General features: G+C 25.9%; 1 protein-coding gene across 2 annotated transcripts in view; it reads right to left on the bottom strand.

Moving 5' to 3' along the window:
• Positions 1-259: 259 nt before the first annotated feature.
• The window catches only part of LOC100207375 (uncharacterized), a 75,881-nt gene continuing 60,797 nt past the window's right edge, over positions 260-15,343 (bottom strand). For both annotated transcript variants that reach the window (XM_065805378.1, XM_065805379.1), the window contains 8 exons: positions 11,997-12,035; positions 9,280-9,337; positions 9,128-9,208; positions 8,360-8,443; positions 5,092-5,148; positions 3,311-3,382; positions 2,349-2,372; positions 260-581 (listed from right to left, as the gene is read on the bottom strand). In XM_065805378.1, the coding sequence (XP_065661450.1) occupies positions 504-581; positions 2,349-2,372; positions 3,311-3,382; positions 5,092-5,148; positions 8,360-8,443; positions 9,128-9,208; positions 9,280-9,337; positions 11,997-12,035 (493 nt within the window). In that variant the 3' untranslated portion in view covers positions 260-503. The remainder of the gene's footprint in view (positions 582-2,348; positions 2,373-3,310; positions 3,383-5,091; positions 5,149-8,359; positions 8,444-9,127; positions 9,209-9,279; positions 9,338-11,996; positions 12,036-15,343) is intronic.

Below are 15,343 nucleotides of genomic sequence, written 5' to 3'. Positions count from 1 at the left end.
TAATAACATTTAAAAAAAAGTTCAAGTTAAGTACAAAAAAAACCAATACAAATCAGTATAAGCCAAAAAAATAAAAAAATTCATAACCACCAAAAAAATCCCTAAGAAGTTAACGCTTTTTTAAGAGTAAAAGAATGGTAGCAAAAAAAAGAAAGTTTTTATTTGCAATTCTATGCCAGGATTTGACACTGACCCACTGTTAAATCCACATCTCATCCCAGAAAAAGATTTACGCACCTGAGGTGAAGTAAAAACAATGTTTTTTAAGCTTTCAATTGTTTAATATTACCTTATCTATAATAAATATGCAGTAAATATACAGTATGTTAAAAATTTATATTTTACACTATATACATTTTAGCAAATAACAATAATAATAATAAAAATTTAAATATATTTTACAGTACAAGCCTTTATATCAAAACGATACAAAAAATATAAAACAATTTTATTATCAAAGTCATTGGTGAGTAGTTAAGATAACAAGATAATCCCAAGGTAGTTTACATAAGATCGCAAATAGAACTTTTGGAACCTGATTCTTTTGTGTAAACCGGGGGGTCATTTCTCGGAAAACTTGTCTAAAAGTAAGTAAAAAATTAATCAACATAGTTTTAAACTAAAGAGTAAGTCAATGGAATCTGGCTTCACCCTCAAAATTAGTCTGATCTGGATTAACCCTAAAATTTAAAAAATAATTCATATGTACTCATGCTTCTTTATAAGAAAAAAGTACTCATACTTTTTTATAAGAAATAAGTATTATGCCTTTTGTTGTTGTTCTTTATTATAAATTAAAATTATTTTGTTCATGACAACTGTGTAAATTAGACAATTGCAGAGTAATATAACAAATTTTAGAATAATATAACAAATTTTAGTTTAATATAACAAATTTTAGAGTAACATAAAAATTTTTTAGATTAATATAACAAATTTCAGAGTAATATGAAAAATTTCAAAAAAAATTGTCAACAGTTTTGTCATATTTTCAATAAAACAAATTTTAGTCAAAGGTTAAATAAAATTTACTAAGCAATTTTAAATTCTATTTAAAATTTAAATACTTTGATAACAGTTATTAAAAATAAATTTTATATTTATAACACTTAATAAACAATGTTAGAATGTTTGAAAATAAGACTTACACTGATAACACTTAATAAACAATGTTACAATGTTTGAAAGTAAGACTTACACTGATAACACTTAATAAACAATGTTAGAATGTTTGAAAATAAGACTTACACTGATAACACTTAATAAACAATGTTACAATGTTTGAAAATAAGACTTACACTGATAACACTTAATAAACAATGTTACAATGTTTGAAAATAAGACTTACACTGATAACACTTAATAAACAATGTTACAATGTTTGAAAATAAGACTTACACTGATAACACTTAATAAACAATGTTACAATGTTTGAAAATAAGACTTACACTGATAACACTTAATAAACAATGTTAGAATGTTTGAAAATAAGACTTACACTGATAACACTTAATAAACAATGTTACAATGTTTGAAAATAAGACTTACACTGATAACACTTAATAAACAATGTTACAATGTTTAAAAATAAGACTTACACTGATAACACTTAATAAACAATGTTACAATGTTTGAAAATAAGACTTACACTGATAACACTTAATAAACAATGTTAGAATGTTTGAAAATAAGACTTACACTGATAACACTTAATAAACAATGTTACAATGTTTGAAAATAAGACTTACACTGATAACACTTAATAAACAATGTTACAATGTTTGAAAATAAGACTTACACTGATAACACTTAATAAACAATGTTACAATGTTTGAAAATAAGACTTACACTGATAACACTTAATAAACAATGTTAGAATGTTTGAAAATAAGACTTACACTGATAACACTTAATAAACAATGTTAGAATGTTTGAAAATAAGACTTACACTGATAACACTTAATAAACAATGTTACAATGTTTGAAAATAAGACTTACACTGATAACACTTAATAAACAATGTTACAATGTTTAAAAATAAGACTTACACTGATAACACTTAATAAACAATGTTACAATGTTTGAAAATAAGACTTACACTGATAACACTTAATAAACAATGTTAGAATGTTTGAAAATAAGACTTACACTGATAACACTTAATAAACAATGTTAGAATGTTTGAAAATAAGACTTACACTGATAACACTTAATAAACAATGTTACAATGTTTGAAAGTAAGACTTACACTGATAACACTTAATAAACAATGTTAGAATGTTTGAAAATAAGACTTACACTGATAACACTTAATAAATAATGTTAGAATGTTTGAAAATAAGACTTACACTGATAACACTTCTGATTTGAGTCTAAAGAAAATAAAAGATATAAATATAAAAATCTTATATAAATGTTTGTGTATAAAATACTTGCAAAGATTTTTAAAATACATATATCAATCAATCAAATTGTGTGTGTGTGTGTGTGTGTGTGTGTGTGTGTGTGTGTGTGTGTGTGTGTGTGTGTGTGTGTGTGTGTGTGTGTGTGTGTGTGTGTGTGTGAATCATGTAAACATTATTCAAATAATGTTATATTCATGTTTAAAACTTGGCATACGAGTTATGTGTGTTTGACTATACCTAATGTTATATTCATGTTTAAAACTAGTGATATGAGTTATGTGCGTTTGCTAAGGTTTCTGACATTATCTACTCTTAGTTTTTTTTTCATTTACTAGTGTACATATAACTTGACAAATCAAAATGCCAAGGAAGTGTATAAATTTTGTGGACAATTTTTGTTACATAAACAAAAATTATACTAAATACTGTTGCTTTTTTGTATGAGACAGTAAACACAGAAGTTTAAAGAAGACTAGCCTGCAAGAAATCTTAACACAGATGAAAAAAAATATTATCTTAATATTATGAACTATTTGTAGATTCAAAAGACCCTTCATATTAAGTTGGGTTCAATAAATTTTTTAGGTATTTAGGAAACATGTATTTATTTAGGTATTTTAGGTATTATTAGGAATATTATAGGAATATTATATATAATATTATATTAGGAATATTATACATAAATATTATTAGGAAACAGGTATTTATTTAGGTATTTAGGAAACAAATTTCAAAAATTAAGTGTTACAAAAATTAAAGACAATATTTTTGATCTTGCATTTGATAAAGTTTTGAGGAGGCAAATGAAGCTCTCAAAGGAGTGATGGATATATATATAAACACACACACACACACACACACACACACACACACACACACACACACACAAATAAACAATAACAAACCTGTTGCATGCAAAGCAGTTGCTCTTGAAGTGACAGCAAAATGTTATAATTATCTTGAAGCTTGCTGTTTTGCTAAAATAAAAAATATTTTGAGGTTCTTATTATATTTAAAAAATAGTTATAGTATTAAAAGTTATTTTTTATGCGCATAATCACAATTTAGCTTACTAAAACATCTAAAACATGATCAAGCTCTTTAAAATTAATAGTAATAGTTATATGTGTATACTTATAAGATACATAAACATGGGTGTCAAATCAAAAGCTCCAAACAACAGCTGTTTAAATTTACAATTATTAGAAAGTAAATTGCTATAAAGTAGATAAGAGAGTTAATAAGCAAAAAGTTGACAAAAGATTTAAATGCTGTAAATTATTTGAATCCGGAAAACATAAAGACAGGAGTAAGTTCCAAAGTACTAATATTTGAAATAAAAACAAAACAAGATGAATATATTTTCTTTAGTAAAAAGAGTGCAACTTTGCTGAATGTAGAGCCACAAAAGATTGTGTTTTAGGAGATATGAAAGAATTTAACAAAAGGCCATGTTTGCCAGCCAAAGCAGATCTAACTACATTTACAATGTTTTTGGAACTTTGTCTAAAAAAGGCCATCATTAAAAGAACATGACAAAATATCACATATATGAAAGGAGAAGAGATTTATTGGGGTAGAGAGTGGAATTAGAAGTAAGAAAACAATGACCAAATAGAGACCATTACAAACTTAGCAGATGCTGACTTTGCAATGGGTTTGGATATTTGTGTTCCATGAGAGATCAGTTGTGAACAATAGCCCAACAATCCAAATAACCCATTATAACGATGACAATATATGCTATAAAACCATTTTCTAAATATCTTCTAAAACCTACTGAGGTGCAGTATGAGATTTAGTAATCTGATAATAACAGACCTCATTGTCACACAATACCTTATACTGTATGTTAGTCACACAATACCTTTTATCTTTGTCAAACAATACCTTTGGTCATTGTCACACAATACCTTTTTTCATTGTCGCAAAACAACTTTTGTCATTGTCACACAATACCTTTTAACATCAATTTCTTGCAATTGATAAAAGAGCCCAAGAAAGTTGTTTTGGCGAAAATTATGAAAACAGTTACTACAACAGGAAATAACAGCTACGCAATAAGAGAAAAAAAATGGAAGAGAAAAACAAAGAGAACAATGATTGAGTGATGTTTTTGTAAACAAAAGATCAATACAGTAAAATATGATTTCCAAGTCAGTTTTAAGTTTTAAAAGTTAGTTAAATTTTAAAGTTTTTTTTATTCATTTTAATTTACTCGTTTTTAAATGGATGATTTCAATGAAAATTGATCACGATAAAAAATAATAAAAGACTAGAAAATATGACTTTCACCTAAAATCCCAAAGATATCTCAAACAAATGATATCTCAGACAATATCATCCCAGATAATATCATCTCAGACAAATGTCATCTGTGAAAAACCTTTACAGTTTAAAAAGTCTATTTTTTTTAATGTTGTTGTGCATGCATATGAAACTAGTTTAAACAGTTATATATACAAGCTTCAATTTTGAAATTTCAATAAATTACATTTAATTTTAAACACTTTAAAATCAAGAATATTTTACAGCAACAATAAAAATTTTATAGCATCTTTACAATACTATGTTTATATTTTAACACTAAAAAATTATTATTTTAAGGTTTTCTAATAAAAATAATCCAACATTGCAAAGAATTCAACTTTGTAAACTTAAATGGGATAACTTTATTATAACTTACATTGTTAAGATCGGCTTTCAAACTTAAAATTTCTTCCTTTAGTTCTTGTTCTCTTTTCTAAAATTTATATTGGATACAAAATTACTTTAAACAACTTAAACTTAAAAAGATAAAAACATTTTTAACACTAAAACATTTTTAAAACTTAAAAACATTTTTAAAACTAAAACAATGTAACTTTTTGCCTTTTACTCTCAATAAAAAGATTTTTTTAAATATATTGATTATATTTCTTTTAAACAATTTAAAAAGTTGATTAAATGGACTTTATGCTGAACTTAATATCAGGTAAAATTATAAGTAAACAGCTTTAAAAGTAGTTGAGCGCTAATTGTATAGTTATAAAAACACTTTGACTCGGAAGGACTTGGAAAACACTTGGAAAGGTACTCGGAAGGACTTGGAAAACACTTGGAAAGGACTCAGAAGGTAACTTACTATAATACTACTAACTGTAAGTAAAACAGAATGGAAATATAGTAGTAACTATAAGAATAGAAAGTTTCTACTGCTTGTTATCCACAGTTTTGCTTGAAGTCCTAAAAAAAGTAGATACCGTTATCTCTTCAAAGTCTTTCAGAAACAAGGTGGAGTGAAAGAATTAAAGTCATTCAACCAATTGTCAAACATTATCTAGGTGTACTCTCAGTGCTAGATGTTATTATTCAGAAAACTGTTTTAGAACTAACACCTTCAGCACAAAACATAGCTAAAAGCTTAAAAAAATACTTCACATCCTAAAAAGGTCTTCTTATTACTAGTTTTTGGCATACAAAGTAAAAGAACATCGCTTGATATTGAAACAGCCTTTATTCAAGATTTAGTATAGGAGATAAATCCATTATATGACTCATGGGGAAAGTAATGTTCAGGAAGCAAAATTTGTTACAGAAGTTATTGGAATATTACTTATTGCATAATTTCCTACAAAAACGAAATTCTTCTACTGAAATGGATTGAGATGAGACCTTAATTCAAAAGCACCTAAACTTGTAAGTCTAAAAGATCTGTTAGATATTTTAGATTTACAAGTTTAGGCGCTTTTGAATTAGGCAGAAAAATATTTATACAATACTTTTTAACATTGATGTTATGATAAAAACCTTTTTTTGAAAAAATAAAATAGATTTAGAACCAAATCAGAAAATCTTGTTCGGTTGAAAGTAATCAGATCAAGCTTGTGTTTTTAATTAAAGGAGTCAATGTTTCAAAAGGTACTATTTCGCTTTTTTAAATAACAAATTTAGTATATTTCCTATGATTTTCTCCTTTTTATCTGCAATAGAAAAATGTTTTTCTTAGTTAAAAAAAATTGTTTTTCTTTTTCAAGTTTAATAAGTTAACCATGATAATGCTATTGGTCAAAAAAGTAGTTTAAAATATCACTTAAAAAAGTGTTACAATAAACTGTAGTGAAAGTGATGATACAATAAACTAATACTTAATAATTGTGATGATACAATAAGCTGATGTGAAAGTGATGATACAATAAACTGATATGAAAGTGATGATACAATACACTGATGTAAAAGTGAAAGTGATGATACAATAAACTAATAATACGATAAACCTTTTTGATATTACTAAACTAACTAAACTCAATAATTTTTGGAGTTATGTATTAAACAAAAGTTCAAAATTTCCAGTTTTTTTGTAATTGTTACATAAATTAACATTTCTTATGAAATGACTTTTTTTTTTTAAATACTGCTAAATCACTTTCCAGAGTTCAGTTGAAAGGGGATTTTTGAGAAATACTCTTCTTGAAAAAAACTTTTGATCTGGTTTTGCTGGTTTTTGTTTTCTAGAAATACAGAGACTTGAATCCCGTTGCTTTAGGCAATTCACCAAAAACTTAAAAGATAAGAGCTGAATTTTTTTGGCAAAAATCTTTTACATCTAAACTGACTAGTTTAAGAGCAGCAACATGTAAAATGTTCATTTTGTGATCACTACAAATCTTATGTCAAGAAATAGCATTTAATGTGTTTCTGATTGAAAGTTTGACTTTAATAAACTGTTTACCGTCAGTAAACTCCATCTTGTTATCCAATCAAGGATAAGTGAAATCTTTTTCTGCTCTTTCCTAATATGTTTTCAAAGGATGTCATTTTTGACTAGAAATTTTATAAATAATTTTAAACTTTATTTTTTTTTTAATAATGACAAATTGTACATTAGTTTTCGTTTTAGGAGCTGAAAATTTTATCTATTTTGATATATTTATATAGTTGCTTAATTTTTCAATTAAAAACAATGGACAATTTTATATGTACTTTTTCAATTTTTTTTTTACCAATATCATTTTACTGGTAAATCAGTAGATTAACTTTACAAATTTTACAATAAATTATTGGTAAAACATTTTATTGGAACTTTCTAGAAAAACAGCCCTGTAAAAATCTGGAATATAAAACAAGACTTTAGAGATTGTTGAAGTTATTAAGAATGTATCGTAAGACAATAAATGTTTCTTTAACAGTTACTTTTTAAAATCTATTGTTTATACCCAGCTCTGCTATTGTACCTAAGAATATACCTAAGTAACTAAACTAATTATTATTAGAGCAGTTCTCTGTTAAGAGAAGTGTTTGGCCTTTTTAACTTTTTACAAACATGTGTTCAAAAATTGTATAATAACTCTCACATTTACATTTATTGGATTGTCACACAAGTTTTGTAATGATTTCTTATTACCATGAATATATCCATTCAACTAACTGTGCTAATATTTTAGCACACTTTTTTCTTTAGTAGATTTTTTAGGAGTAAAGAGAAATAAACCATCTAGTTTTTTGTATGCTTTATAACGCTTTTTTTAACCCTGTAAAAATCAATCAAATTCTTCTACTTTTATCTGTTCTTGTATATAAAAATATATTTTGTAGATTGAAGTAAACAAGGATCAGTGAATTTCAATTACTTTTTCGGTTACAAACAATAGAAATCAGTCACCAATTGGTTGTTTTGCAAACTAATATTTTAACGGTAAATTTAGATTTGAGAAAATCTAACCATTAAAAAACTTGTGCTCCCATTTTTAATTAGTAACTTTAAACCTTCCACTAAAATTAGCTTTTGGTCATTTTTTGCTTAAAAAAATGTGTATTTGCCCTGCAATACTTACATTTTTTTTGTCACTACACCTAGGTAAGTAAAACACATTTCATATGTATGAATAACAATAATTATTTTCACCTTGATCAACAATGTATTATTTTCAAGTTGTGTTGAATTTTCTAAAATTGTAAAATTAAAAAAAAAATACCTTAGCTTCTTGTTCTTTTTTAAACAAAATTTCATCCTTTTCCTTTAGCTGTTCTTCATGAAATTTTATTAACTCTTTTTCACGCTATAAAATTTCAAATTTTATATTTTATGTAGACTATTTGTTCTGGTCCTGACATAAAACTGATCTTATATTAGAATATTTGTTCTGGTCATGAAATTAAACTGATATTAGAATAGGTAAGCTGTGAAAACAGCTTATCTAGGGGAAGGAAAACTTTGATATACATATTTGATATAAAGGAGCTCATAAACCTTAGTATATCTTAGTGGTAAGGGAGCTCACAAACCTTAGTATCTTCGTAGTGGTAAGGGAGCTCATAAACCTTAGTATATTTCAAGTGGTAAGGGAGTTCATAAAATTTAGTATCTTTCTAGTGGTAAGGGAGCTTGTAAACCTTAGTATCTTCCTAGTGGTAAAGGAGCTCAAAAACTTTTTATCTTCCTTGTGGTAGTCTTATCTTCCTTGTGGTAGTATCATAATAAAAATAACTGGTCCTGATCTGCAGATTAATGGAATGTGTATCTGGTTTTAAAAATTGTTTTAATTTTCCTTTAATATATTACTTAAATAAGAAAATGATACTATGGAAACCTATTCGAAATGGCACTATAAAAACCCATCCAAAATGGCACTATGGAAACCTATCCAAAATGGGATTATGGAAACCCATCCAAAACCACTTGAGTGTAAAACAATAAATAAATTTATTGGAATAAGTATAACTATAATTAAAAAAAAAATTACTTGTTCTTTTTCAATTTTTAATTTATTAATTTCTTTTACAAGACTTTCCTTTGAAATTTGATTTATTTTTCCTTTATTTTCCTAAAAATTAATAAATAGTTTAATACTTGGTTAGTCTGTACTTCAAAAAAAAAATTTTTTAATATACTGACCTCTTTTCTCATTTCACTATCTTCAGAATCGCTAATAGTAGGGCCTATATCATTCCTTCTATACAAATAACATAATAAAAAATAAAAAGTTAATTATGCAATACTATTACTTTAAAAATACCACAGAGGTATTAAATATATAACTTTAATTTCACTTTTTTAACTTAAATTAACCAAGTTTTGGAGTAAATTATCTCTTAAAATAATTAAAAGCAAACAAAGAAAAAAGTTTTACAGAACCTTTTTAAAACTAATTATATCTTGTAATGCAGAGTAAAATTGACTGTTGGGTAACATAGACATGTGGTTCCTTTTTTTTTACTATTATAAATCATAATTGATGTTTTTTTTTATTACACAACCCTTTTGTTAGCATCATGTGTTTGTCTAAAAAGTTTCATCAAATTTTATCAACTTTCCAAGTGGCTAGAACTTTAAAACTTTCAACATTAACTTTTTTGTTTAATTGTCTATAGAATGAAATTATTCTGTTAAACTTTTAATAACAATGACACATCAACTTTTTAACATCGCAAATTTCTAATTTGCTGACAACACACATATTTCTTGACATTCCAAAACACCATTATCTTAGCGCCTCAACAAACCAGCATCTTGAGATCCCAACATACCAACTTCCTGACATCCCAACAAAATATTTTTCAGACATTTCAGCAAAATAACTTCCTGACATCCCAAATAAATAAACTAACATGCTAAGCCAACAATATATTTAAGTATAAGTGTATTGTATAGAAAAATATAGCATGAGAATTCAAATAAAAAAATAATAATAATAATAAAATTATTTCAATATTCAAGGACCAACCATTTAAAGTTCAAGGATCAATCATTCAATGTTCAAAGACCAACGGTTTGATGTATAAGGCCAGCAAATTTTAAGCTGGCCTCATACATTGAATTGTTTCAAAAAGTAGTACAATTTTTTAGCTTTTTATATTTCAGTGTTAAGTTTAACAAATTAGTTATTAAGAAAACATTTTTCATCTTTCCAAATCATCCTCTAATATCATCTTATATATTTTCTTATCTTATTATTATCACCTTTCATTCATTTCATCAAATCTTACCAAACTTAAATGTTTATCTCAAATTACTTGCTATCTCAAATTTGTCTCTTGTTTCCAAAATTCTAGGATTAGAATAATAATAATAAAATAAATATCATAAAAAACTACAATGAATTAAACAGCAAAAATCTCAACTTGTTTCTCCGCGCAGCGGCCTTGTTCGTCAAGGTTTGTGTTTTGGAGCTATAGAGTTGAGAGAGGGTTATAACCACTATTAAGTAGCCTCCTCATCTGTAGTGGCCTTTTTGGCCTTAAGGAGATGAATAACAAAAACAAAAAAACAAAAAAAAAAACAAAAAAAAGAATTTTCTTTTTGGAACAGATAAAACAGCTATGAGCAAAGTAAATACATGCAAAAAAAAAAAAATCAAAATTCATTGATAATTTAACAAAAGGTTTACATTTTAATTTACTATCTATGCATTAACTTAAAGTAAGATAGCAATTATAAGCACCAAGTCTATCCCTGTTAGAATTAATTTCAAAAACACTATAAGAAAAACCTTAAAATAAACCACCAATAATTAGAAACTATTTTTTAACAACATCAAAAAAAGAAAGGAGGTTTTAAACAGGAGTGTTATAACATGTCAGAAATAGGTGGTATGTCATTTAGTAAAACTGATATACAACCCAAATTGGTGATAACATCCTTTCATAAAAATATGAAAATGTTAAAGAAAAATATAGATTAAAAAATAAAAATAAAGATATATGAAAGTGAACATACATCAATTAAAAAACTATTAAACATTAGTTCATATTTTTAGGTCTATGACAGCAAAAAGTGCATTTTACATTTAGACCTATTAATACCTACAAAAGTGAGAAAAATTGTAAAATATTCTAAAATATTTTTGAAAGTTTTTAATTAAACTATCCATTTAATTATGGATTTTAAAACCCTATGGAGCAGCTTATTTCTTATGCCTATTATATAAACAAACTAAATAATACATTAAAAGATAAAACAATTCAAGATATTGGATTAAAAAGATCATTTGAATGGCTGCAATGAAGCAGTCAGAACAATAGAATGAAAAGAAATCTAATTCTATCAGATTTTTTAGATGTTATTTTTTAGTGTTCAACAACTTTTTAAAAGTTAGGTCACTTGCTATCATTGTACTTTTGTTTTCCACTCAATCGCAGGACTTATTGGAGACAAATTTCTCAATCCTGAAATTCTCTATTGCAAAATTAGTAAGAAATTTTTCTGCTCATTAACTGACTATCTTTATTCTTAAACATTTTTCATGGTGCTGAAAATAGCTGTATACATAAACAAACAACACACCCAGATGTGGGAAAAAACAGCTTTTAGCAGCAGAAGAATTCTATATGAAACCTTTTAAGAATAGTTTAAATAGTTAATAATTATAAAAATTGAATTACTTTGTGACTATCTTAGCTTATGAAGTTTTTAACTCAAAGTAATTCTTGATCTGGAAATAACCTTTTGTAATAGAATATAGTGGATAAACTTTTATGAAAAAAACTTTGAAAGTACTAAGTGGTACTTTACATATCTTATCTGAATGCTATTATGCACTCAAGTGCTTTGTTTATTTATTTTTTTTTAAATATATATTGGATTACTAATAAAAATTAAAAAAAGTGACTAACCTGAATTTTAAAGATGCTTTTAGAGGAATTTTTTTTTCTCTAATAACAGAAAGTAAAATATTATTAAAATAAAATATTTTTTGTAATAAGATATTTTTATATACATCAATATTTTTATTTAATATCAATGTTAAGTAAATTTAATTTTTTACATTTGCTCATTAAGATTTATAAATATTTATTTGAATCTATTTTTATTTAATCATTTTTAAATAACTATTTAAATTAAACATTATATATATATAATATAATATATATATATATATATATATATATATATACATATATATATATATATATATATATATATATATATATATATATATATATATATATATATATATATATATATATACACATACATATATATATATATATATATATATATATATACACACATACATATATATATATATATATATATATATATATATATATATATATATATATATATATATATATATATTATAGGTTTCATTCTATATAATAAAATAACACAGGATTTAAAAATTTTTTGAATAAAAAATGTTTTTAGGGATCCCAACTGACCCTTGAATATTTAATAGGTCCCTTAAATTTTCGAAAAAAATTTCTTTGAAAATATGCCAACCTATTCAAAAGAAGCAAAATTTTATAAATAATTTCAAAAATAGTATTCTTTTTATATAAATAATATTCTATTTATATAAATATTAATATTTTAGATTTTATTGCATAAAAACTAGCTTTTTTTAACATTTTCAAAAAAAGTTTTTTAGAGTTTTTACAATAACTTTTTTCTAAACATGTTTTTATAAAACATGCATTTATATGCACACAAGAGACACATGTCTAATAATCAATGACGTAAGAGAGAAAACTAAGTCACATTTTTACAATAATTTTTTTCTAAACATGTTTTTCTAAAATATGCATTTATATTGCACATGAGAGACAATGTCCAATATTTAATGACATAAGAGAGAAAGTTAAGTCAAAGATTCAATAGCAACCAAATCTAACTAGAGAATTTAAATGTGTGTTTAAATATTGATGTTCTCTTGATAAAAAAGGTGAAGTTGAAAAATATTTACTAGAATATAAACCTGAAGTTATTGGTTTAACTGAAACACATGTGACTGACATATACTTGGATTGTGAAATTAAATTTGAGCATTACACATCCAGAAGTGTATTATCTTCTAGTACGCATACTGGAGGATGTACACTTTTGATCAGAGAAGATATTAAAATTTTAGATGTTAAGCAAACCATGGTAGAAATGAAGTGGTGGATCATAAGTGTTTTACTTCAATTTATAAATAAAACTGTATCTGTAAGTTGGGTATATAGATCACCTTCAAAAAATAATGAGATCGAATTTATAAACATTTATGAAAACTGGATCAACATGATTGAAAATAAATACAAAGATATTATAGCCATGGGTGATTTTAACTTTAATACTGAACCATTTAGAAATCTAAACAGCTCACTATACTCTAAAAGTTTTCTTGAAGTGATAAGAAAATCAAGCTTAAAAATAATCAATAATGAAATTGTACCAACAAGAATTACTCCAACTAATAGTACAGTGATTGACCTGTTTTTAAGTAATTTACCTCTTGAAATTGGTCAAAATGAATCACATAAAATTTCAGACCATAAAATGGTTGTGTCTAAGTACAAATACAAATTAAAAAAGTGTTCACATTTAAAGAATAACCTACAACATTCCAAAGAAATTAAATTATATGACAAAATAGACTATAAACAAAACAGAGTTTATAAAAAATGTAGAAATATCAAAACCGACCTATTGAGAAAATTGAAAGCAGAGTATTTTAAAACTAAAATTTATATGCTTAAAAATGACAGTGTTGCTATGTGGAAGACCTTAAAAATGACAGTGTTGCTATGTGGAAGACCTTAAAAACTATTACTCAAATTAAGTGTAACGCTCAATTTAATATATATGAAAATACAGTAGACTCTTAATATCTCGAATACTTGATATCTCGAACTTTTGAGTATCTCGAACTTTTTTAGCGGTCCCATGGACATAACGTACTAGTTTAGGCTAAAATCCTCTCAATATCTCGAACCTTATTATCTCGAACTTATTGGTATCTCGAACAATATTTTCGGTCCACAGGGCAATTTTCTCTCGTACTTTTCAACATTTTTTTTTTCAAAAATGTTTTAATAAAATTTAATTTTTTTAAATTCCAATTTTCGTAAAAAAAAAATTTTTAATTCGATTTTTAAATTCGATTTTTTTTAAGAATCGAATTTCTGAAAAGTTTTCCTTTAATATATAATTTATTCTTTTTGTCAAACGCAGCAACATGCCGCTCGTTAAACGAAAACTCACGAACAAATCTATAATAGAAAAATGCAAGGCATTAAAAGACCTGGAGAAAGGGATGACTAACAAAGAGGTTGCCCAAAAGTATAATGTCCCAAAGAACACAATATCAACCTGGGTTAAAATTAAAAACAAATTATTAACCTCTCTGGAAAAAAATGGCACAAAATCTAAACGGAAGAAACTTCGTAGTGGTATTTTCGAAAATGTAGACTAGGCCATATACACATGGTTCGTTGCAAAAAGAAGTCAACAAGTACCAATTGATGGTACCATACTAAAAGAAAAGGCACTAAAATTCGCAGAAGCATTAGGAGAGTTGGATTTTAAAGCATCTGATTGTTGGTTTCATAATTGGAAAAAAAGGTCAGTTAAATTTTGTCAAATCTTGTTCAATTTTAATATAAACAAATAACATGTATCTGTTTATATTTAATTTATTTAGTTTTTTAAACGTGTAATTAAAATTCAATTATTCTGTTCCTATTTTTAGGAACAGCATCAGCTTTAAAATAATCTCAGGCGAAAGTGCCGCCGTGACGAATAATATGACTGCTTCGTGGAATGAAACTACACTTCCAACATTGCTTTTGAATTACAAGCTTGAAAACATTTTCAATGCCGATGAGTTTGGACTATTTTACCAGTGCCTACCAAACAAAACATACCATTTATCACGAGAAAAATGTTTTGGGGGAAAAAATAGTAAAGTCAGACTAACAGGCATAGCAGCAGGGAGTGCAATGGGAGAAAAATTACCTATGTTTGTTATTGGAAAATCTAAAAACCCACGGTGTTTTAAGCACATTAAACAACTTCCTTGCACATATAAAAATCAGCTAAAAAGTTGAATGACCGGAGACCTTTTTACAGAATGGGTAATGAAACGTGACTCATTTTTTCGTGCTCAAGACAGGAAAGTAGCACTCCTGGTGGATAACTGTTCTGCCCACCCACAAATTAATGGGCTAAGCAACATCAACCTAATATTTTTCCCCCT

Source organism: Hydra vulgaris, chromosome 09 (genome assembly GCF_038396675.1).
Source record: "Hydra vulgaris chromosome 09, alternate assembly HydraT2T_AEP".
NCBI classification, from domain to species: Eukaryota; Metazoa; Cnidaria; class Hydrozoa; order Anthoathecata; family Hydridae; genus Hydra; species Hydra vulgaris.
The sequence above is the reverse complement of the archived record's forward strand: the minus strand, read 5'-3'. Positions and strand labels throughout refer to the sequence as shown.